The sequence below is a fragment of the Sinohyriopsis cumingii genome, chromosome 17 (genome assembly GCF_028554795.1).
Source record: "Sinohyriopsis cumingii isolate HCF-2022 chromosome 17, ASM2855479v2, whole genome shotgun sequence".
Classification (NCBI taxonomy): Eukaryota; Metazoa; Mollusca; class Bivalvia; order Unionida; family Unionidae; genus Sinohyriopsis; species Sinohyriopsis cumingii.
Window position 1 is genome coordinate 7,420,784 of NC_142977.1, and position 26,137 is coordinate 7,446,920.

Below are 26,137 nucleotides of genomic sequence, written 5' to 3' on the forward strand. Positions count from 1 at the left end.
TTGTTGTTGTTGTTGTTGGGTTTAACGCCACTTTTCAGCACTGGATAGGCTATACATGGCGGCCAGTATTAATGGTGGAGGAAGAACCCGGGAAAATCCCGGAAAGAACCACCGACCTTCGAGAAGCTACTAACAAGCTTTCTCACATACCCACATTGGCCGAATCGGAGACTCGAACCCACGCAGACAGAGGTGAGATGGCATTGATCCGTAACGAAGAGCGCTTTAGACCACTTGTCCACTCGAGGTCCCCTTAATTAAAGAATTTAAAATTAAATGTCATTACCCAAAGTGACTTATATTAAACCAAATTATACGATAATATATAATATAGATATCTGTAACATATCTATATCAAATATGTATATTTATTCCTTCAAAATACAGCATTGTCCTAACCTTCATGCTTGTTTTAGTGTTAAAATTGATCCGTAAATCGGCATTATTTCCTAACCATAAACCTAACCATAACCATTAAAATTGATCCGTAGATCTACATTATTTTTGAAATATTAGTGTATATATTTTCCGATAATAAAAATGAATAAAGTAATACTTGTATCTCTTGACTACTTTTTTGTAACCCAAATAGATTTGACCTCATTTTATCTCGTCCAAAACTTTATAAAGAATTAGGCAGAATCTATATATGCTGACATTGATTCGTTCAAGCTGAACTCATGAAAATCACATAGAATTCATATTTTGTAATTTTGTTTCACTATGATGCGCAAATTTTTTTGTTGTTTGTTTTACGTCGCTGTTTATTATTTGCAAAAACCTCTCTGAAACCGGTTTTTACTCAGTATTATGTAGTTAAGTGAAGATATGTAAAAAAATCATATTATTTTTGGTATTATATCATTGTTTATTATGCTCATACGCGCTGTCATTTACTGTAAACCCATACTTCATCGTTTATTGTGTACATATATGTCATCGTTTTATGAACACGTGTCAATAGTCCAGTGAATATGTAAATAGTCATGACACTTTTATGCAATGTGCGTCATCGATTTAAAATGACGGCTGATAGTCACATGCGGTCCCAATACCACCAGGTGTGTGAGGTATAAGTCAGCAAACCTCCGACGGTATCCATTGAACATACTAATTAACACCTGTCCGGTTATTCCTCCAAAATGACTGTAAATTATTGTAGGGTTAAACATTTACCAACATCCTTAATGCCCTAATGCAGCCGTTACGTGCGAAAAGTCGTATATGCCAAAACCTGTGAATAATACTGAATCTTGAAACATACTTTTTCTAAACATCGTAACCGCTCCGGCGGCCTAGTGGTTAGAGCGTCCGCCTCGGGTGCGAGAGATCGTGGGTTCGATCTCCGGCCGAGTCATACCAAAGACATAAAAAATGGTACTAGCAGGTGCCTCGCTTAACGCTCAACATTAAGAGGTTAGTGTTAGGACTGGTCGGTCTGGTGTCAGGATAATGTAACTGGGTGGGACATCATGCTACATGCCTGCGGCATGATGCCCGCGTGCTATACAAATGAAAAATTGTTAAAGCTACGTTAAAAAAAATCCAAATCCAAATCTAAACATCGTTGGGTGTCATTAAAACCAGATAGTATCGACGTTCCATCACTTTATTCGCCATGTAATTTCTCACTTCGAAGTGAGAAGCCCTGCACATATGCACAAATTATACCAATATTGATCGGTGACATACTAGGCGAACCGATTTCAGTCGACATAAGAAGCTAACATCACGCTATGTCGGATTGTCTTCAGCCCAAATTCGCATTCCAGTGTATATTCCAGCACCTCCAGCTCATCACTAATATTCACCCGAGTATTGTTTACATCTAATGCACGTGTTTACTCCTCAGAGTAGATTCCAGCACCCCAGCTCATCACTAATATTCACCCGAGTATTGTTTACATCTAATGCACGTGTTTACTCCTCAGATCCAAAACCAAGCGGACATGCCTCTCAATGTGTGCGCCACGTGCGAATGTTGTTGTTATCAGTCACTCGCGGAATTCATCGACTGAATCACCTCACTACTTTTGGAGCACTCCGGCAAAGATAGGAATGACAAGCGACTTCGTTGACTGAATTAAGGGTTGGCGCCTCTTAATTCTAAACCTCGTTTAAATCTAACAATTTCGATCATTTCAAAGAATGATTTATGTCGGATAGCTTTTTCTTAAATAAAATAAATGAGCACTTTGTATTTCTAATGAATAATTTCAATAAATAATTCTTCTAGTAAGATTGGAAGAATGGTAACATGCATGATACATGGCGGCATTGGGATTTTAAATAAATATAAAACAGTAAATCCATAAATAACTTAAAAGTCGGGTCGACTCGTAATAGTCAACATATCTAAAATTAGGATAAAAATTTTACGACTCTAGATCTTAAACTATATGACCGAAAGAAGCGAAAACAACAAGCTTAGTTAGAATCAAAACTAATTTATTTTTCTAAGTGACGAAGTTAAAATTGAAGAGACACAGTAATTGTGAATTAAATCCCAAAATAATCCTAAAACTCATATCACAAGTCCAAAGTATAGAATATTCAAAATAAATTTAAATAGTCTTGACTGTCATGATGTACCAATAGTTTTGAATGCCCTGATTGACCAATATCCTTGAATGTGTTCACAATAATCCCAAATTAATGTATTAGTCCAAATGTCAATGAGCACTTTGTATTTCTAATGAATAATTTCAATAAATAATTCCTCTCGGTGTATACATCAACACTACTGTAAATGATTCCACAGACTGATCTTAAAACAGGAATAATTATTTGTATATCAAGTCCCCTATATATACAAATTGCAATAGAATGTTATGCAATTCTAATGGAAAATTCCACTAATTCCACTAAGTCATAAACATGGTTAGGGCTTGCATTCAAATGTTGGTAAACATCTTGTTTACTACTTACAAGCATGACAAAATTCAGGTATGCAAGAACTCTAGCCACAACCTTCAATCACGGAAAAAGTGAGGCACACAATACAAATTAAATATACATAACAACATTAATTTATAGCCTGTCACGGAAACAGTCACAACACAGAGTGCCTATTCAAAGCACATATACAAACTTGCATATTTGTATTTTGTAAATTTCTTTATTTATTTACTTATTATTATTATTATTATTATTATTATTATTATTATTATTATTATTATTATTAACTGATTTCAATGTACATGTACACAAACAGAAATATCATTTTTTATGAAATCAAACCGAAAATTTGGATCCTTGAATTTGGTGAAGTTTTATTGTGCATTTGAATATTTTGGTATTTTCTCTGCACAAGCTTCAAACTTGGAATAATAATGAATTATTGCAAACATTCTAGGTACATGTCGCCATAGTAAAGATCAGTTATTTTGTTTAAAAATTGTATTACTGTTCTTGTTCAATATTAGTAGTAGTAGTAGCAGCAACAGCAGCAGAATTATTCCGTGACAGTATAGAAACTCTCACCGCGTCAAATAAAAGTTGGAGTTTGAACAGCCACAGGAAACGTCTTCAGCAAAGAAAAATACCTTTGGTAGTGTTCAATATGAGGCAGTGACGTCACGCGTAGTTACCCAGCAAACTTTATTTAGGAACAAAATGGTAAAAAAAATATGTAAAATATGAAATATCTGCGATCTCAACATAGTTATGGGCAAAATATTTAGACATCGCAGCACTCTCTTTACATCATTATACGTGTATCATCCAGTATTATTTACATTTGGCTAGTATACAAATCTGAGCAACGATATAAACGGGGGGTGGGGGGTGGGGGTGTTTGAAAGGGTATGCATTCAAACTAACTATACATCGACTTATTTAGTTGGTACGTGCCATCTCGCAGCCTCTAAAACTACTAAAAAACCATGTTGAATTAAGCTCTGCAAGGCTATCCAATGCATTTTATACCAGACAGTTTCGAAATGCAATATTTAGGAATTTTAGACTGCATAGAATATGAAACAACGTTTTAGTTATACTACTTCCTGCTGTGTCAGTACTTAAAATATTGAACGTATTTTACTTATTTCATATTAACATGTAATGATTTAATGTCTCATATTTGTACCATATTGCTAAAATTCCCGAAGAGGATTTTGGCTCAGTTATTTTTTTCCAAGGATTTTATATTCACCCTGATTAAAATTCCTTTGCAGATTAAGTATTCAGTACAATTTTATGCCAGATAACATTCTGCATTTGCATCATAACCTGAAAGTTGTTGGTAAATAATATTAGTAATAATAATAATAATAGTAATGGGGCCCTGAATGGCCAAGTGGTCGAAAGTGCTCTCCATCACGGATCACTGCCATCTCACCTCTTTCTGCGTGGGTTCTAGTCTCGGGCTCGGCATATGTGGATATGTGAGAAAGCTCGCCAGAAGCTTCTCGTGGAACAGTGGTTCTTCCTCCACCATTGATACTGGCCGCCATGTATAGCCTATCTTGTGCTGAAAAATGGCATTAAACCCTATAACAACAACAACAGCAATAGTAATAATAATAATCATAATAATAATAATAATGGCTTTTCAGAAGGTAACTCAATTAGTTGCAGGTGAAAATTAATGTTCCTTGAGGCTCTCTCTCTATACATATATAATTCAAGCTAATAATATGCACACATACACACACAAAAGTAAATAGAAAGCACACAAATACTTATTCACACAAATAGCACATTTGTTTGCAGAAATGATATTCTGCATTTACATACATTTATCTCGTAAACTCTTTACATTTTCGAGGTTGTTCTTACTTAGAGACAAAACCCCAAATTGTAATGGCACTCTTATGAAAATCAATTTTTACCACTTACACAGGCAAGACTGTTCACATGCTCAAAGAAAGTTTTGTTCAGATACAGGCTTTGAGCAAGTGGCTTGAAAAAGTCACTTGCCTGGACGTAAAACATTCTGATAAGGACGTATTTTTTACAATTATTTTGAAACACTTAAGGAGAATTAAATTGTTGGTCCCTTGTTCTTTTGTTATTGTACATGGGACTAAACCCTCATTTCAATTCTGCTAAAGATGGACTCGCATCAAATGTGATTTCCAATAATTTCACAATTTCTGCATGATTAGGTGTTGAATTCAGAATAATTATTAATTGTGGCATATACCTCTGCTATTGCAATCTCTGATTGAATGCCTTCATCATCATTTTTGGCTTTAAATTGTTGTACAGTCTATGTTTTTCATCACAATATGTAAAGATGATTATTTTGGGTCCTTGGAGTAGTTTGCAAGGTCAAGGTTAATTTCTGTGTGTGTGTGTATGTGTGTGTTAATGCACAAAATCTGTTTTTAGCCTATGCTGACCCTGTTATGATCTTGACAATTATGTCCAGTTGTAATCATCAAAGAGAATAAGTCAACAGATGTGCGAAGCCCAAACTCATTCATAACATTGATAAGACCATTTCCTGTAAATGTCGGCTTTTATAAACAATGATATAATATTAATCTTACTGTTACATGTACTTTAGTCAATACTTCTTTCAGTAATGGAAATTTGACATTATGTGTGTGTGTGTGATTTGGATTTTTAACATGAGGTGGACCTTCTAACCACTAGGCCACCGGAGTGACATTGGGAGACATGTATCGATGATAGAGATAATCTGATTACTTACCTTATGTCACGATATGAATTATTTATTGGTTCTGGATACATTTGAAGAAAAAAAGTGACAGCTCATGAGGGGAACATTTTACATTTTTGTACTAATATGCTGGCTGCTGGAAATGGAATGCAGGAGGGGCCCGATCTAGATTTAGAAGGGTCCAAGATAGTGGGCTATCTATTTTGAGCTTTGCATGATTATTATATAAGAGGCCACATTTTGATTTGTGTAGCATTGACCATGTATGCCAGTACAAAGCTTGATGAGTCATTGGGAGTGTAAGCATGGCACGACATCCCACATTAATAGTAAGTGGAATGTGCAAATCTTTATATTGGTTTTGTATACTTTTGGAGTTGGTTTCCCAGAATTTGTTTAATCTCTTCTCAGACGCTTTGAAAGAGGGTACTGATATAACTTCATAACTTCTTTTTCTTGATGGGTACACATCTGTGTAACATGAATTACCTAATATTTATATCATCACATGCTTTGTGACCAAGTATAGTTTTAAGGTACCATTGATACTCGCTTATAAGTTGGGTTCAACTACAAGCAACACTGACTACAATCTTCTGTTATGCAATGTGCTGCCAGATCAGGGTCTGATGTCATGTGTTGGCAGATCAGGGTCTGTTGTCATGTGTTGGCGGATCAGGATCTGTTGTCATGTGTTGGCAGATCAGGGTCTGTTGTCATGTGTCCTACTGATTACAACCAACAAACATCACATTTGCAGTTGGATCAGACATATTAGGAAGTATGGAAGTATATACAGTAATACAAGTCTGACTACTAAATTATGGTGCGAGAGATGTTTATTTCTTTCAGTGAGATTTTACAGTTTGTTTATGTGAAACTTGTACCTTCCAGAACTTAGGTAATATCTTGACTTAGTTATTATAAAAGTCACGTTGATAAAGTATTTCAGAATAATATGGTATGGTCTTATTCCCATTTTCCACATGATAATCACAGTTCTTGAAACCAATGAAAACTTGGAAATAGTTTATAAAAAGGGATAGAAATATGTACACTGTATGCGTTAACTTTTTCCTGTACTTTTCAGTTGCTTTTGTCTTACTTTTCAATTGATTGTCTTACTTTTTAATTGCTAGGGTCTTCTGGCTTTACTCAGAAAATTGAAATCTTCCTCAGAAAAGGAGTTGCGAATTTTACTTCTCGGGCTCGATAATGCAGGGAAGACAACTCTTCTGAAAAAACTGGCAGAAGAAGATGTTAGTCATATCACACCTACACAGGTATGTACATGGGAAAGTGGAGGTAACAAATAACACGTTAGTCATATCACACCTACACAAGTATTACATTGGAAAGTGGAGGTAAAAAATAACACGTTAGTCATATCACACCTACACAGATATGTACATGGGAAAGTGGAGGTAAAAAATAACACGTATTTTCCCTGCCACCTATAATGTCACCTCTTCTGTGGTGGCCTTTGCATTTCTCATTCATGTTTGAAAACCCAGAACCATGGTCATCCTAAACTTTAGAGTCAGTCATGGAAAACTGTAGACATTATTGAAAACTCCAAGTCCAAAATTCAGTCCAAGTCCAGAATTAGTAAATAGGAGGTCAGTGGAAGCATTAACTTTCTCTTTCTCTCTCTCTCTCTCTCTCCAAAAAACTGACATTATAAGAGGGGTTGCATCTGATGTGGAGTTTTTAAAAAAAAAGTAAAAAATGGTGTATATTTTGGGCACAGGAAACAGTCTCTTCTCAGTAAGGTGGTCCTTGCTTGAGAGACTTGAGGTCTTTTAAGATGGAGCATATTGCTGACTGACTGAATGATATTGTTGAAGTATAATGTATGATGGAGTATATTGTCAAATATGGTGTCAAAAATGGAGTATGTTGTCAAATATGGTGTCAAAGATAGAGTATGTTGTCAAATACGGTGTCAAAGATAGAGTATGTTGTCAAATATGGTGTCAGAGGTATAGCATATTGCTGACTGCCTCAATGATTGTGTTGAAATATGGTGTCAAAGATGGAGTATGTTGTCAGCAAACTGAGTGATTGTGTTGAAATGTAATGTCAATGACCAAGTATATTGTCAACAGACTGGGTGATTATGTTGAAATATATTGTCACAGATGGACTATGTTGCCAACAAACTGAATGCCTGCATTGAAATATAATGTCATAGATGGAGTATATTGCTGACAAACTGGAAGGCAAGAAAAGTCATATCAACAGGCATACACAGATACATTATACATTCCCTCACTGATGATTAGCTGTCTTTCTGATTTACTCTGATACATGAAGTTTCCAGAATGGACTCATGAGATATGTTGAAAAATACTCTTCTCACATGCTTGACATGTACAAAAGAACCATACAGCAGGGATCGTTCTGGGCTTCGCCAATGTCGCAAATTACGATTTTTTTTCCTTATTGGCAACAAAAATATCCCATCTGGCGATTTTTTTGGCGACATACCTTTTGGTTATTTAATTTGTACATACAATCATGGATTTGGACTGGATAAATTTAAAGCCAGAACGAAAGGAAGCCACAAACTTGACTAAGCAATGCATTGGAATCAATCTGTTACACAAATGATCCTTTGTTCTTATTGACAACCCCATCTTTACAGTGCATTGTTACATCATAATCTGCTTATGCTGACATCTGGGCTGAGTACTGTATGCTGTGATACAGTCAGTCATGCTACCGAACTATACCTACAACTGACCGACTTCTGAAGACGTGAATAGAACAGATACAATTAATTGTATGGCTAATCCTTCTCTTTTTTTTATACATATACCAATACAATAGTTCTGCTGAACCTTCATAGAAAACTGATAACCTTTGAAGTACCGACTACTGTGTATAAATACAAAGCAAATGGAAAAAATCTCAATCACAATTACATCTGTCACCAGTGCAGCATTTTACTCATTGATCTTTTCCTTTTGCCATCAGTCCCGTGTTACGGCTGCAGAGACTTAAACTCCGCAACAAGAAATAGCAAAAAAAACAGTTTTGCATAATTAATAATAATTATTTATTTCTCAAAATACAGGAGTGAAAGAATCCCCAAATTGGGTGTGAATTTATGCTTACATATACGGTCCAATATTGCCAGGTATTGACTCGTGTAAGTTTCATTCGTGGGAATGGAGATCCTATTTTTCTTGTTGAGAAAATTTATACAGCATTCAGTGATCATTCTTGGGATTTAGGAAGCAATTCGCTACAAGCTTTGTGAAGCTAGCCATAAAGGGGGGGGGGGCTGCTGAGAGACTACTGGTGTCACCTGTCAGCACTGAGGACTGTGAACGTGGATTCAGTAAGATGAACCTCATAAAAACTGACATCAGAAATAAGCTCTGCATCTCATCTCTCGAGAATTTAATGAGAATCAGCATGTACAGATGTGAAAAATTAGACTTTGAAACTGCAATCAACAAGTGGGCAGCCCTAAAATTGCGACGGATCTTCATGTAACACTTTGTAACATTTTGTTAATGCTTGTTGTAATTAAAGTATTAACTAATCCATCTTTTGTCATTTTCATTGCCTGTTACATTAATAGACTAAATTAACACTTGGAGAAATGTACACTATTTTTTTTGGCGACACTTTTTGAAAATTGGCGACAAAATATTGAGGTTGGCGATTTTTTTGGGGACAGCTTTTTAAAAGCCAGGACCATCCCTGAATGATACATTATAGACATATGACAAGTATTCAATTGATAATTTTGTTATTGAAAACTTTTATTCTCCATGCTTCAATGTTATTTAGCTTCTGAATCTTTTACTCCTGAAATTTTAAGATTTACTGTTTGTTTTTGACTCTCCAAATTTAGACCTTGGGGTTCCCGAATTTCTACTGAGCACTCTCATGGTATGAGGAGGTACCAGAGGTACATGCATGTAGAGGGCAGTGAGTATTTGTATCATGATTAGGTTATTGAGGTACATGCATGTAGAGAGTACTGATTATTTGTATCATGATCAGGTTATTGAGGTACATGCATGTAGAGAGTAAGAGTATTTGTATCATGACTAGGTTATTGAGGTACTTGCATGTAGAGAGTACTGAATATTCATATCATGACCAGGTTATTGAGGTACATGCATGTAGAGAGCATTGAGTTCTGTAGTGACATAGGTCATAGAGAGCACTGATACTCATTGCAGAAACAAGTAATTGAGGTACATGTATGCTGAGAGTACCAACCACTCAAGGCATTCACTGTTCATTGAGATACATGTATGTTGTGAGTACCAACCACTCAAGGCATTCACTGTTCATTGAGATACATGTATGTTGAGAGTACCAACCACTCAAGGCATTCACTGTTCATTGAGATACATGTATGTTGAGAGTACCAACCACTCAAGGCATTCACTGTTCATTGAGATACATGTATGTTGAGAGTACCAACCACTCGAGGCATTCACTGTTCATTGAGATACATGTATGTTGAGAGTACCAACCACTCAAAGCATTCACTGTTCATTGAGATACATGTATGTTGAGAGTACCAACCACTCAAGGCATTCACTGTTCATTGAGGTACATGTACATTGAAATCTGCCAGTAGTGGCCACCCATGGGAAAAAGGCCAGAATTATGTTTGTATGCATTTGACTGCTGCAAGTTCACCTTTCAGACATGTTTTTTTTTAACAAATGCCTCATACTGAATAGCACTATTGTTACTATTATTATTAGTATTAGTATTATTATTAGTAGTATTATTATTAGTAGTATTATTATCAATATATTTAGTTATGTGTAGTATTCACAAAGCCTCTCCCAAATATTTACATTCCATGTTATTGTATCCTGCTCAGTTTAATTCATCCTCAGAATGAAATCCTCATGGACTCTTAAAAATCCAGTTTGTTTTGTGTACCATGATGGAATAATGATTTCACTACAAAATGACAGCTTACATATGACTGTGAAACTCTTTTCAGCAGACTTGTATAATTGGGCTTAAAAAGAGTTGTTTACAGTTAAACAATATTTGTATTAACCAGTTTCCCAGATCACTCAGATCAAAAGATATTTGGCTAATATAAAAGGCCTGTGATCAGTAGGAAATATAAAGATATTTGGCTAATATAAAAGGCATGTGCTCAATACAAAATATAAAGATATTTGGCTAATATAAAAGGCCTGTGATCAGTAGGAAATATAAAGATATTTGGCTAATATAAAAGGCATGTGATCAGTAGGAAATATAAAGATATTTGGCTAATATAAAAGGCATGTGATCAGTAGGAAATATAAAGATATTTGGCTGATATAAAAGGCATGTGATCAGTAGGAAATATAAAGATATTTGGATCCATCACAATGCATTTATCACAGTTCTAAGTCATGCATCACAGTGAAATGTATGTGTCCTTAAATCTTCCAGTCAAGGCATCTATCATAGACAAATTTGCTCATCCACAGCATGCTCAAGAGAATACCTTGACAAATCACCCTGGCTATGGTCAATCAATAATATGTGGGTCGGTGGTTGTTTATCACTTACCAGCTTACTGCAATAGCCTCTTAATTGCATCATTGATAATTAACCATATAAACTGCACAGGAATGTCAGTATTCCATGAGCATTAAGCATGAAGCTATTTGAAAAATGACAGTTTGCTGTTAATATGGGCTACAGGTTAAAGGCATATTTCTCAGTATCTCTCCATCTGTCTCTGATTCTCTCACATTTTGTTAAAATTAGATTTATTAGAAATCATTTATTTTATAAACACAGTTGCCTTGTAGGGTTTGGGAGCCAAAAATCATATTTTTAATTTGACACGCCATAGTTCAGCAGGTATTGTCTTATGATGAAAGAAATGTTGTATGTCCTTCTCAGTCTGTAACTTTTCTCTTATATCCCGGACTCAATAATTTAGAACTGTCTCATTAGTCATGATATTGATGATGTTTCATGATATTTTTCAAATAATGTATCATTCCTTGAGGTTTTATGTATCATTACTTGAGGTTTTTCAATTATGTATCATTACCTAATGTTTTTCAATTAATGTATCATTACATGAAATTTTTCAATTAATGTATCATTACTGGAGGTTTTTCAATTAATGTATCATCACTTGAGGTTTTTCACTTATTGTATTATTACAAGAGGTTTTTCAAGTAATGTATCATTACTTAGGGTTTTTCATTTATGTATCATTACTTGAGGTTTTTCATTTATATATCATTACTTACAGTTTTTCATTTATGTATCATTACTTGAGGTTTTTCATTTATGTATCATTACTTGAGGTTTTTCATTTATGTATCATTACTTACGGTTTTTCATTTATGTATCATTACGTGAGGTTTTTCATTTATGTATCATTACTTGAGGTTTTTCATTCAATGGTTGTTCTATCTTATAGCTTCCTCACAGTGTAGGATCACATTGACATAAAGAGTGTTTATCTGCATGAACTCTTTCGATAGCAACATCGCTTTGAATTCCTAAAATTTGCAGGACTAACTTTAAGAAGTTACAGAAAGCTTTTGATATCCATGTCCCAAGCAGCTTTAAACTTTTGATATCCAACATGTCCCAAGCAGCTTTAAACTTTTGATATCCAACATGTCCCAAGCAGCTTTAAGCTTTTGATATCCAACATGTTCCAAGCAGCTTTAAGCTTTTGATATCCAACATGTCCCAAGCAACTTTAAGCTTTTGATATCCAACATGTCCCAAGCTTGGATCCCTGCATCATACATTTCATTCAGATCAAAATTTTACTTACAGTTTTTCTAACCAATCTAAAGACTGCATTTATACATATCAAATAAGACTTCCGAACCTGGAGTAAAATCCAGTATTCAAAATCTTAAGTAAATTATTATGACTGAGAAGTCTGAAAATGTTGCTCCAGGAAATCTTCATAACAGCATTTGCTTGGGTGGAACTATAATTGATTGGCAAATTCCAGTCATGGCCTGGTAACTTCCAGAAATGACTTGGTAAATTCCAGTCATGTTTTGGGAAATTCTGGTCATGGTTTGGTAAGCTCCATAGATGACTTGGTAAATTCCAGTCATAATTTGGCAATTTCTCATGGCTTGGTAAATTCCAGCAATGGTTTGGTATACTTTATCAAACATTTTTTTCTTCTTCTCTTTCCAGGGTTTTAACATTAAAACAGTGCAATCACAAGGGTTCCGACTCAATGTATGGGATATAGGTGGACAGAGGAAAATACGACCTTATTGGAAAAACTATTTTGACAACACTGATATACTTGTAAGTAAAATATTTTGTGTATTTTTATGTATTACTTACTGATCTTTTACTGACCACTTGACCAAAAGACCATATTTGCCAATGAACAAATTGCTTCATTGTAAAAAATGATATAGCAACATGAAATGATTTGTCTGTATGCAGTCTTTGATGAAAAGCTAATGTATTTGTCATACCATAAACCATCAGTGGGATGATAAGTTAAACATTGCTTTCTTTCTTGCTATCTGGGCTACTTTTAAAATGAAATATATATATATATATATATATATATATATATATATATATATATATATATATATATATATATATATGTAATAAACTGACTACGAACAGTGCAAAACTAGTATCTAGCTTGCCTAAGTGCCTTCGACTCTTAATGAGTCTTTTTTAAAGGCAAATACAAAACATAGACAAGACAAACAAATAAAACAGACAAACTGTAGTCCTTGTAAAACTTTACATGACTATGACTTGTTGTGGATGCTGAAAGATATTTTATATTGACCTAGAAATCGATGAGCCATAGTGTCATCTGTTATTTTATGTAAATTTATGTATGCGCAAATTATATCCTGGATATTTCATTGTTATAGTTGTAATTATAAGTTATTGGGTGACTATTAAGCAAATTTAGAGAATTATTGAAAAGAGAATATGCCGGCTGCAGAAAGGTAATTTTATTTGTGAATGGCTGTCACCCAGTAACCTATAATAACAACTATAACAGTGAAACATCTGATACATAGGATCAAGAATATCTCTTGGTTTTTGTGTGTAGTGTTTGTTTTATGGATCTCTTGCATACATGCATCTGTTACACTTTTGGCTTAATCATAATGCTTTTTTTCCACCAAATTACATGTATGTTTTATGCTTGCATGTATATGGATTACACTTTATGATTCAATAAAGATATATAAAAAATAGTCATAAAAAGTTGTTTTTGTCATTTTTGTTATCATCCCTTTTTTTCCACTCATGTAAATTTGAGAATATTCTTAATAAGATGACTGCTCTTTAAAAATAGCATAAGAGTACTTTCCTTAATTACTGTTTATAGCAACTCTGTATGACCCATTTCCAAGAAACTAGATGTGTTTCTTCAAATATGAACTTTGCCTCACAGATTCATTATATTGATTACTAGCTAGTTAGCAGACCAGTCTATTCTTTAATAGAAAATGGTGTCAGATGTTTAGTGAAACACTTTACTGTGTGAGTTGTGAATGTCATAAGATGGAAAATGTTAGAGCAGATGGATCTTTTCAAAATTAAAAACATGTGAGATCAAAAAAAGGACAAATCAACACCGCTTAATAAACTTGAAAAATGTGCACTCTGAATATACAATCTTGCTCTTTCCAGTTCATTCAGCAAAAGTTACACATAGACTAGTTAAAGTAAGTGCTGAACATAATTTTTCAGTGTATTTTGTGTTTGTATTCTGGTTGTAATCCATTTGCCCTTTGTGATAAGAATTTTGACCAGCTGCAGAACCAAGTTAGTGTGAAAATGTATCTTTTTATGCATGCTGTAATTCTGGCATGTAATATACAGATTACACTTTTACATCCAAATCATGCATTTTTGCCACTTATAATAGCAATAAATACTCGTATACCTCTCATGGAGTTGACATGTATGCTTTTGGCTTTTTAATAATAATAATAATAATACTAATAAAGACTTTATCTAGAGAAGGAAACTCAGTTAGTTACAGAACTAAGCTACCATCACCACTCCAATGGCCTAGTTGTTAGAGCATCCACCCCAGATGCAGGAGGTCGTGGGTTCGAACCCTGGCAGAGTCAGACCAATGACTTCTAAAAATGGTACTAACAGCTGCCTCGCCTGACGCTCATCATTACGAGGGTAATGTTAGGACTGGTTGGCCTGGTGTCAGGATAATGTGACTGGGTGGGACATCATGCTACATGTCTGCGGCACGATGCCCTAGTGCTAGACATCACTTTAAACTGCCACACTGCAGACATCGTAGCGATGTGACTGGAAAATTGTTAAAGCTGCGTTAAAAATCTAAATCACACACACAATCTACCTTGAGACCTTCTAGCTGTTGTGTACAGTAATATATAGTATATACATCATGTGAAAAGTCAGGCTTGACACTAAATAATTAACTGATTTTAAGAATGAAAATTTGAAGCCTGGAACATATGCACAGGCATCTTTGTACACATAAACATATATAAAATATAAAATATCATCCTGCATGGAAAAATTCAACTGTGAAAATGATGCAAAAGTACAGAAAAGCAGGCAGTGTTTATATTACTAGCACTGTTCAATTTTCTTCAGATTTCATCATTATGAAAAGAAGAAACGTAGGAGTCTGCCTTATGTCACTGGGAATGTTGTTCCATAGCAGTGGACCAGTATATTGAAAACAGTTTTTAAATAAGTCCCTCTTTGTTTTGTGTTTAGTGTTTGTTTTGTTGCTTCATCCACTGATAAAGAACCTGTTTGGCTCAAAACATTGGGAAACTGTTTTATATTTTTTCCGTAAGCAATATTTTGCATTAATAAATATTTATATATAATGTAAATATTTCTGTTTTTACAGTTATATGTTATTGACAGTACAGACAGGAAAAGGTTTGAAGAAACTGGGATGGTGAGTCCGATTTTTGTCTTGACCTAATTCTTCTCATTTTAGAGGATTTAAAATGAATTGTAACGAGATGTACAAACATTTCAATTATAATGGCATTTTCAAATATTGTTCTGACCAAACTTTTTAAAATGCGGTCATGACAAGATGCCTGACATAGTGACATATTTGACAATAAGATCCTTGTTTTACATGGAATATGCAGTGTAAATGGGGGGGGGAGGTTGTAGTGGTGAGCCACTGCAGATGCTCAAGATTGAATGTGGCATCATTGATATCAGTAACATCTTTGATATCAGTTACATCATTGATATCAGTTACATCATTGATATCAGTTACATCTTTGATATCAGTTAAATCATTGATATCAGTTAAATCATTGATATCGGTTACATCATTGACATCAGTTACATCATTGATATCAGCTACATCATTGATATCACTTACATCATTGATATCAGTTACATCATTGGTATCAGTTACATAATTGATATCAGTTACATCATTGATATCAGTTACATCATTGATATCAGTTACATCATTGACATCAGTTACATCATTGATATCAGTTACATCATTGGTATCAGTTACATCATTGATATCAGTTACATCATTGATATCAGTTACATCATTGGTATCAGTTACATAATTGATATCAGTTACATCATTGATAACAGTTACATCATTGATATCAGTTACATCATTGATATCAGTGTCCGAGAAGCTGCCAGGGCATAAAGTGCATGAACCATGCAAATTTTTTATGACTTTGCACACGTAGAAGGCAGTGATGTACAAGAAATCCCACAAATTACTTTAAAGTCATGCATATAAAAATGTACTCATGGCAGTATATAATTTTTTTATAATTGTTAAGTGCTTGCCATGACATAGGACATGTTGCTAGTAAACGTTTTGTAGCATTGTAGTAGTGTGTCTTTTTTCACGTTGACAATTGTTTACACTTATGGGTATTTCTGCTTGATATAAATGCTTGTTAAACTGAAATTAAGTTGCACATTGGCCATGTAACAAGCATTTGGTCGCAATTTTAACCTTGCATTCATAATTTAAGCTTTACAAGTGTTGTTTAAAATATGGGCAACCTAGAAAGCACAAAATGGCTGTCTACCAACATGGTTCATCTTCATTCTGATGACAGCAAAGACAACAGTGATTTTGAAAATTTTGAAATATATCAGATTAATAGAGCTGGAAAAGTGTTACTGGAAATGACAGTGAGTGATTTCAACCTGAAAATGATGTTTAACACAAGTTCAATGTACATGAGGTGAGGGACAAAAATAGATGACGTGCCAATCATCTTCTACTCAGTGGTATTTTGAAATTAGAAGTGGAAAAAGCAGAATACCATGCCTAACTAAACTACAGTCAATTTAAAAGTGGAGTGCAATTTTCATATCTCTTCTAGAACAATTCAGCCTCGTGTAATCTTGTGCTACAAAACTATAGGACTGTAAGAGTTTTGATAAATTGAATAAATAAGAATAAAAAAAGAAATTAAAAGGTTAGGGTGTTTTTGACCAAAATACATCTGTCTAAAAAAGCAGATTATGGCATTGATAGACTTAAATCTGTAACACAGAGGTCTTGCAGTACAAAACTATAAAGCACTTTAAGATTTAATAAAGAAATAAGAATAAAAAAAGAAATTAAATGGCAAGGATACTTGTATTTATTTGATAAAAATACCTCTGTCTGACCAAGCAGACTTTGGCATTATTGAATGTTAAAACCCTAATAAAGCATTATAGAACAATAAGAAATCTAGCATGGTAGTCAACATGGTAGTCATCATGGTAGTCAGCATGGTAGTCATCATGGTAGTCAGTGTGATAGTCATCATGGTAGTCAACATGGTAGTCATCATGGTAGTTAGTGTGATAGTCATCATGGTAGTCAACATGGTAGTCATCATAGTAGTGAGCATGGTAATCAGCAAAGCACCGATTCCAGAAAGTGAAACTTTGGTTGAGCTCACGTTAGTGACAAATCTTATTTAGGGGCAGAGACAATACCTATGAGTTGTGGAAAATTTTATATAACAACTATAAAGAACAGTTTCCATACCTGTTCCAGCTGTGTAAGCTAACTATGCATGTACCCCTTCAGACAGCTGTGTATGCTAACTATGCATATATCCCTTCAGACAGCTGTGTAAGCTAACTATGTAGATACCCCTTCAGACAGCTGTGTAAGCTAACTATGCATGTACCCCTTCAGACAGCTGTGTAAGCTAGCTATGCAGTTACCCCTTCAGACAGCTGTGTAAGCTAACTATGCATGTACCCCTTCAGACAGCTGTGTAAGCTAACTATGCATGTACCCCTTCAGACAGCTGACTGTCAAAAGGGGATTCTCAGCACACAACAATAATCATACACAGGAAAGGAACAGATTAAGCTTATTAAACAATCAGCATATTAATGCCTATAGAACTAGAAGCGACACCTTTTAAGGATTTTAATTTTAATAGAGATGTAACAGAGTGGAGCAGGAAGAAAGAAAGACAGATGTTTAAGTGTTAGGTAAATACTGAACTATGAACATTTTTCCTCCCCTCCCTTTTTTTCTACTGCTGCCTTATTTTGGTGATAAGGAGGGAACTCATCCATCACCCAAGTTAGGTAAATCCTGGCAGCATCTCTACATTATCTTGATTATTTCATTGAGCAGAAAAGAAACCTACACAAAATGTGGGTAAATATGTTGACACTTTAAACATTCACCAAAAGTGTGGCAATTCACTCCTGTTACCATGGATATAGCATCTTGAGCCTTTCCCACCAACAGTTTAAACAAGAGTGAAGAAAATACAGAGGATTATGTATTCAATTTGCATCTGTTCAAAATATATTGTGATAAGAAGTACACTTCTAAGCAATATTTGCTTTTTCTCAAGATAGTGCAATTTACAGACACAATAATAGTGCAGTTTACAGAAACAATAACAACAATATTGTGTTTTACTTAGATCGAAGTCATTGTAACCATGTGAATTTATAACAGTAGTTCCAATATGGTGATTACTATATTGTTTTCAAGGTGTTCTTCTGTTGGCAGAAAGACCAAGATATTCAAAGGTACAGGTGTATTGACATTTGCCCTAGTTTATTACTTACCTTATATGTTTCCAGGAATTGAATGAATTACTGGAAGAAGAGAAACTGCATGGAGTACCGCTGGTGGTTTTCGCTAACAAACAGGATCTAGCTACTGCAGCCCCTGCCAGCGAGATCGCGGAGGGATTGCAGCTACAGGCAATCCGAGGCAGGCAATGGCATATCCAGGCATGCTCGGCGTTAACTGCAGAAGGTGTTAAGGTAAATTGAAATTAAAAAAGCAAATTTATATTAAAAAATACATGTTGCATGGAGGCAGCTGTGATGGCTTGGTGGTGAGCATCTGAAACTTGCGACCTAGGGGATGCAGGTTTGAATCCTACCATTGGACCAGCTTGAGTCAGGCACAGTGGTGTGTCATTGGGCAAGGCACTTTACTCCAATTGCCTTGGCACGAAATAGCCTACACATTTTGCTGTGCCATAAAACGCCAAGCCAAACATGTTGCATGGAACACATTATTAAGATGTAAAAAATGTACTTTATTGTGGATGACAAGTCCAGGTGACCTGCCATATAAATGTTTTGTAAAGGAGAGGGTGGACTTATTAGTAAATAAAGCTTCCTCGTGTAAAAAAGTTTGCTACAATTTGGTAAAAGATGAGTATGGGGATTACGATGGAAGTTATACAGTACTTGTGTTTTATAAACAGTGACATCCTTAATTTTATCCCATCAAGCCTCCAGATTGACTGGAATTGACTCAGACATGACTGGAATTTACTATTTCTGAAATTTACCAAAGCATGGCTGAAATTTACCAAGCTAGGACTGGACTTTTATCAAAACATGACTGGAGTTTACCAAGCCATAGCATCTTTAGTTTTGTCCCACAGACTCTCTAGTTTGACAACAGTGCTGTCTTTAATTTTATCCCATGGACCCTCTAGTTTGACAACAGTGACATCCAGGGGCGGATTAAGGCTCACTGGTGCCCTAAGCACTGACAAATGTTGCTGCCCCCCTCATTTCCACGTACACATGGGAAGATAACCCTAGGGTGCACCATGATCAAGAAACAGAACATTATGATCAATTTGCACTAGTTTTATCAATTTTTTTTACAAATCTTCATTCGTTTTTTTTTCTTTTCACCCTTTTCTCAACTTTGTGGTGCCCCCTTTTGGCCCTGGTGCCCTAAGCATCTGCTTAGTCTGCTTAATGGTTAATACGTCCCTGGTGACATCCTTAATTTTATCCCATGGACCCTTCACATAACAGTGACAGTCTTAATTTTATCATATGGACTCTAGTTTGCCAACAGTGACAGCCTTAATTTTATCCTATGGACTCTAATTTGACAACAGTAACAGCCTTAATTTTATCCTATGGACTCTAGTTTGACAACAGTGACAACCTTAATTTTATCCCATGGACTTTAGTTTGACAACAGTGACAACCTTTATTTTATCCTATGGACTCTAGTTTGACAACAGTGACAACCTTAATTTTATCCCACAGACACTAGATTGACAATAGCAGAGAACTGTCTTGACTTGTTTCAGTTCTAGTTTTTATTGTCACTAACATCACCACCATAAAATCATTTTCAGGGCCTCCTTTGGAAATATTTTTCTTTGTGCCACGAAATTTGCCAAATTAAAAAATATGTAGCCACATTTCAGCCATAGAAGCCATTTTATGCCATGGCATGATGCAGGGACTTAAATATATGCATAATTTTATATTGGCCCAATTTATAATCTATATAAACATGACAATAAAACAATTTTTACATGTTTTTATTACATTTCAAAATAATTATTAATACATATAACTATACCATTATATACACGTGAAGTTCAATGTATAGCATATGAAAAGCAAGAATGAGTAAGAATGTTCCGTTATAACTGATAATACAAAATACTGCTTAGTCTTTATGAACAATGTCACTGACACTTCATCAATATCTGCCTCATTTTTTTCCAAGACCATTTTCTTTTCTGAAATCACCAGAATCTGTTCAAAATAAACGTATGAAATTCTGTGGGTATATCTACTCTGAAAAAGTTTAATGAGAATTTCTACTGATGGGCCCAGTGTTGAGAATTTTTATTTCAGAAAAGAAAATGGTGACAAGGCCTGATTTTTTTACCCCCAAGGCTTGCATTTGTTTTACCACCAAGGCTTGTATTTTTTTTACCACCAAGGCTTGCATTTTTTTTACCAGCAAGGCTTGTATTTTGTTATCAACAAGTCTTACAAAAGATAAAAGTTATTTGACTCATTTTGTATTTTTTGTTTAAAATGAGTACTTATGTAAGAACCTCCATATCCAAACAAGAAAGCAACTTGAAGTATTTTTTTTTTCTTTTCTTTACTACAGGACGGTATGCAGCATATAGTAACGATGATGGCCAAGAAGAAATGATAATAATGTCTGGATTAGAATACTTCATTTTCCTCCATTAGGAACAGATAAGGCATCCCCATTAGGAAAGGTTCTCCATAACAAGGGAATATCCTACATATCAACATTGTTGTTCTCTGCATCATCTAGTTGTCAAAATCACATCACTAATTGTTGATATTGTCCGTCCAGTCATTTGTCAATGGGACCTTTTATTTTAATTGACTGTAAGACCTTGTGTATTTTTTGATTTTATGTCTGCTTTTTATCTTGAGAAAATGTGTAGTGGTAATCTGTATGTATGTTAGGTGTGTAGTCCTGTTTAATGTTTCTTATATATGAGTATATATTTGGAAGGGGGCAAAATAACTGATTCATACATATTAAATACAATAATCAGTCTTTCTATATTTTTGCTGAACATTTGGTTTGATAGACTTTAAAATGTTCATTGTATTTTACAAAATATATCCCCAGCCACTTGCATTTTGAGATATGAAGAAATAAACCTTTCTTGCTTGCTGGGATATGATGAAATATGACCCTTCTTGCATGCTGGGACTAGATGAAATATGACAAGAAAACATCTGAAATGAAAGAATATATAGAATACATTAATTACTTTTAATGTGTCAAAAATTTGGGAAAATTAGAGTACATGTTTGTTGGGAGTTACAGTAGACTTTTCCAATGTTGTCTTTTAGCCATGCTCATTTACCTCAGATCTCTTGTAATATCACAAGATTTTCAAAATTATGCCACGTTTTAAATTTAATGAAGATAACATTCAGATTTCAGCAGAATGAGAGCTATGATTCTTGAGTTATTTCAGCTGAAAGTTACTTTATATTTGATACGTTTTAGTCTTGTTTGTGGGAAGAATGCCCATACGTTGTCCCACACTATGTAACATTATGTAACTATTAACACCAGGCTAATAGCCAGTCCATTGACTGTAGATAACGAGCTTTGGAGATATTAGGTTTGGCTGAGTAACATGTTGGAAAAATCTATTTTTAGATGGGTTAAGTGATTAATGAATAATAAAATGTGTATCGGAGTGCTACATAAAATTTGTATTTAAGCCTATTGCTACTGCAAGATCTGTATTGTATGGATTTTTATGTTTTTATTTATTAATGTTGTAACATTGTGCTATAAATATCATATTCCAGTGTGACATAACAAGATCTGGATTGCATGTATATTTATCACACAATTTCATATCTAATAAACACTTAAGATTCTCTCAGTGCGTATACAAGGCGGTTTTGAAATTTGCATGTTTTGTAAGTCATGTGGTTGAGAAAGAGAAATTAAAAAATTCCAGGTCTTACAGTCCTAGTGTTTGTAGCTTTATGCAATAAATACAAATATATTGTCCCTCTTTTGTTGTTACTAATGCATTAAACGTATCCTAACATATCAGAAATGTATGCTTCTGTGAGCTTTTAATCTGTTTAGTTCTGTTCTTGCATGCAGGCCACTATCTAACAACTGACATATGTAAATTTTAATGGTAAGTATGAACTTCAGGAGCTGGTATTCCCAGCAGGATTTGACATCAATTCAAGCACTAATTGATTCAGGTTACAGCAGGATTTGACATCACTTCAAGCACTAATTGATTCAGGTTACAGCAGGATTTGACATCATTTCAAGCACTAATTGATTCAGGTCACAGCAGGATTTGACATCACTTCAAGCATAATTGATTCAGGTTGCAGCAGGATTTGACATCACTTCAAGCACTAATTGATTCAGGTTACAGCAGGATTTGACATCACTTCAAGCACTAATTGATTCAGGTTACAGCAGGATTTGACATCACTTTAAGCACAAATTGATTCAGGTTACATTACTTCACATCAAATTATAAAAATGCTTGTTTGGAAACTCAGGCAGTAAATGAAAACATGGCTGTACTTGAAAACAAGGCTGTACTTAGAAACTAGGCTGTACTTGAAAACAAGGCTGTAATTGAAAAAAGAGGCAGCAAAACAAGTTGGACCTGCATGAGCCTAATATAAAGCAGTGTAGAAATGAAAAGATTTACACGAGAAGGAGATTTATACAGTCAAAGTCCTGACAACTAATGCAGTGTGATGTTAATATGAATCAAACCTGTGCTGAATGGTAGGCGGCTGGTGGAATAAGTAACACAGATATCAGATTTGTACACTACATGTGGGTCACAGGGGTAACTTTAAGAATGTAGGATTTGAAGTTGACAATCAATGACAAATAACTTGTTAACATTTGTTACTCAGTTGTGATTGTATGATCATTTTAAACTTTTTTTTCTTCAGATGAATGTTGCAAATGTTAATTTGTCTTAGCATTGTAAACATGTTTAGGATTTAACACTTAGCATTTATTTTGTGAATCATTTAAACATCCTTTATCAAATATTTGAGGTATTGTCTATTTTAATGAATTTTTTGTTATAATCTAAGGTAGGAACATTACTATGTTAGGAAAAACGTTCTATACAACATTGTGTGTTTGTCAATGTCCTTTGTAATTAACAATAACTCAAATTGTAGAGGAAGTTGTTGGAGATAAGCATCCGAAGCATTATTTGTAATTGCATCCCAAGCAAAACTATTGAAAAACTGCTTCTTTGAAAAGGAGAATCAATATTCTTTCATTTAGCGGAAGCATTATAAAATGATTTGACATATGTGTAAGAAATAAATCAATAATGGTGATAGAACCTAACATGGTATTTATAGAATTTCCTGATCCATAAATCTGTATCTTAAAGGACAACATTGCGTCTAGGATAGTGAACTTGAATTAAAATAAGGTTCATTGATCTCACTATTGGTGTTTTAAATTGCTAATAATGTACAAAGTAGAATATGTCCAAGATACCCAGGTTATTTTAACTTTATGTCGTCTACAGAGAGAAAGTAATCATCCGGCTTTGTCTAGATACATCACACAGTATACTCATATACATTTCTTTGTATTACTTTGATTCAGCAAGCTTTATCAAACATTTGTACCAATCAATTTTGTTACCTCATAACCATTAATCTCATTAATAGCCATTTGTGATGTCATTCATTGTTTATCTCATAGTGTCATAAGGCCATTTGAGCTTATGGAATGGTCCTGCATGCGTACATTGTCAGCTGTCCATCAAACTGTTATTTTATCTTCTTAGAAAGCAACATCAAATATATCTCACTTTACTTAAATTGGAAAATCCTTTAAAAAGAATTAGACCAAATTTGATAGAAATCACCCTGACATACGGGTTTTAACGTCTCTCAAAGCTTGAATAAACCATGCCGATCCAATATGGAATATTAAAATTTTGCTATTGTTCCTAAAAACAGAAAACCTTGAAATGACTTCTCTAAAAGCACGCAAACAGAATTTACCCCAATTTGACAAAAGCGTTTTGCATTGATTATTTGCAAGTTTTTTTACATGGGATAGTGTTATCAGTTATAGAAAAGCCTGAAAGAACATTTAAAAACTGCATAAATAGAATAACTGGTCACCAAAACTAAACTGGAAAAACCTTTCAAAACTAATAAACAGAATTTCTACCAAAATTTGACAACGAGAGTCCTGGCATGACTGACACTGAAGTTTATACAGATGATGCCATTCTGCCATCAAATATGACAACCGTTATGTAAAGAAGCAAAAACAATTAAATAACTTTATCGTAAATACTTGTCCACAAAACCAGACCGGTTTAACAGAAAGCATCTTGGCATAATGGCCTTTCAATAAACGCTGATATGCCATCAAATGTGGATACATCAAATGTGGATAATGTGGATACATAAAAAAATGTGGATAATGATACAAGGACATGGAGAGACCATGAAACATTTGTTTTCATAACATTAAAACAGGATTAGAAGAAATTTCTACACAAACATCCTACCAACCTATATCTTTGGCCAGCTCTGCTTGCATTTTATTATTTAAAGGCAGGTGACTGCCAGGTGAGCAGTCTAAGTACTTAATCAACAGTCTTGATGTAGGGCAAAGTCATTTTGTAGTTTGGTGGAGGCTGGCTAGAGGATTTGTACAACTTGAAATCATTTTGATTTGCATCAGAGGGTCAGCATTGCTGTTGCTGTGAAATTAAAGCTGAATTAAACAGTCATCTTTTGTAAAATGGTGTTTAAAGCGATGCATTTCTGGTAATTAAATACTTTTCAGTGTTGTGTTGATGCTCTATAGAAAATAGACAGGCTTAGATGTGCAAAAATGTATAAAATTGGGAATTATAGAAATTTTATACTGGCCAAAGAAATAAGGAAACAATTTTTAAAAATTCAAATTATTGCTACCCAAAATAACTAAAAAGACCTTGAAATAAGCAGTTGATTAATAATTATTATGTTCTTTACCAGTTCTGTTTTCATTTATCTGTGTTGATAAAATCTGTGAAGTATGCATGATAAAAATTGAAAGTGTATCATATCTACATATATTCAGATTATAGTCGTCATTTCTCCAAGCTTTTGTTTTAATTTGCTTTACCCTGACTGATATCTGAGGTATATATTTGTGTTTAAATTAGATTTCAATTACTAATATCTGTTTTCTGCTTTGATTTTCACTTTTTCTTTCTCTTAAACATTGCTGTTATAAATCAAAATTTGCAGATCTTAATTTGTCAGTCGTTACTACTTGTTATTTTGTTATTCATCCGTGACGTAGAGCTTAGTGAATAATATGAGCTCTGTAATTAATATAACTGAATACGTGTACAAAAGATTTTTGTTTTGTTTGTGACTAGACCTAGGTTTCACTATTCTGGTGCCTTTGATGTTTTAACGTTAGGGTGCTGTCTTCAATTTTTTGGAGAGTCACATATCTTATGGTTGAAACTTTTGGGACAATTTTCTTGTTTTATTTATCAGATGTCTGTATCCCTTTATAATAGGAGTTCTCCCCATCATACACATCTATGGATGTATGCTAGGACTTTCTGTTTCCCCAGTGTAAGTACCAATGCCTTTATGCTAGATCTTCCTGTCTCCCCAGTGTAAATTCCATTACCTTCATGCTTGATCTTTCTGTCTCCCCAGTGTAAGTTCCATTGCCTTTATGCT

General features: G+C 34.4%; 1 protein-coding gene across 1 annotated transcript; it reads left to right on the forward strand.

Annotated features, from left to right (window-relative positions):
• Positions 1 to 3,542: 3,542 nt before the first annotated feature.
• Positions 3,543 to 25,539, forward strand: LOC149777697 (ADP-ribosylation factor-like protein 3). The gene is made up of 6 exons (XM_089938749.1): positions 3,543 to 3,618; positions 6,769 to 6,912; positions 12,800 to 12,916; positions 15,504 to 15,554; positions 18,710 to 18,895; positions 21,024 to 25,539. Exons 1-6 carry the CDS (start codon positions 3,616 to 3,618, stop codon positions 21,066 to 21,068), a joined length of 546 nt encoding a protein of 181 aa, XP_089794875.1. The 5' UTR covers positions 3,543 to 3,615; the 3' UTR covers positions 21,069 to 25,539.
• The last annotated feature ends 598 nt before the right edge of the window (positions 25,540 to 26,137 follow it).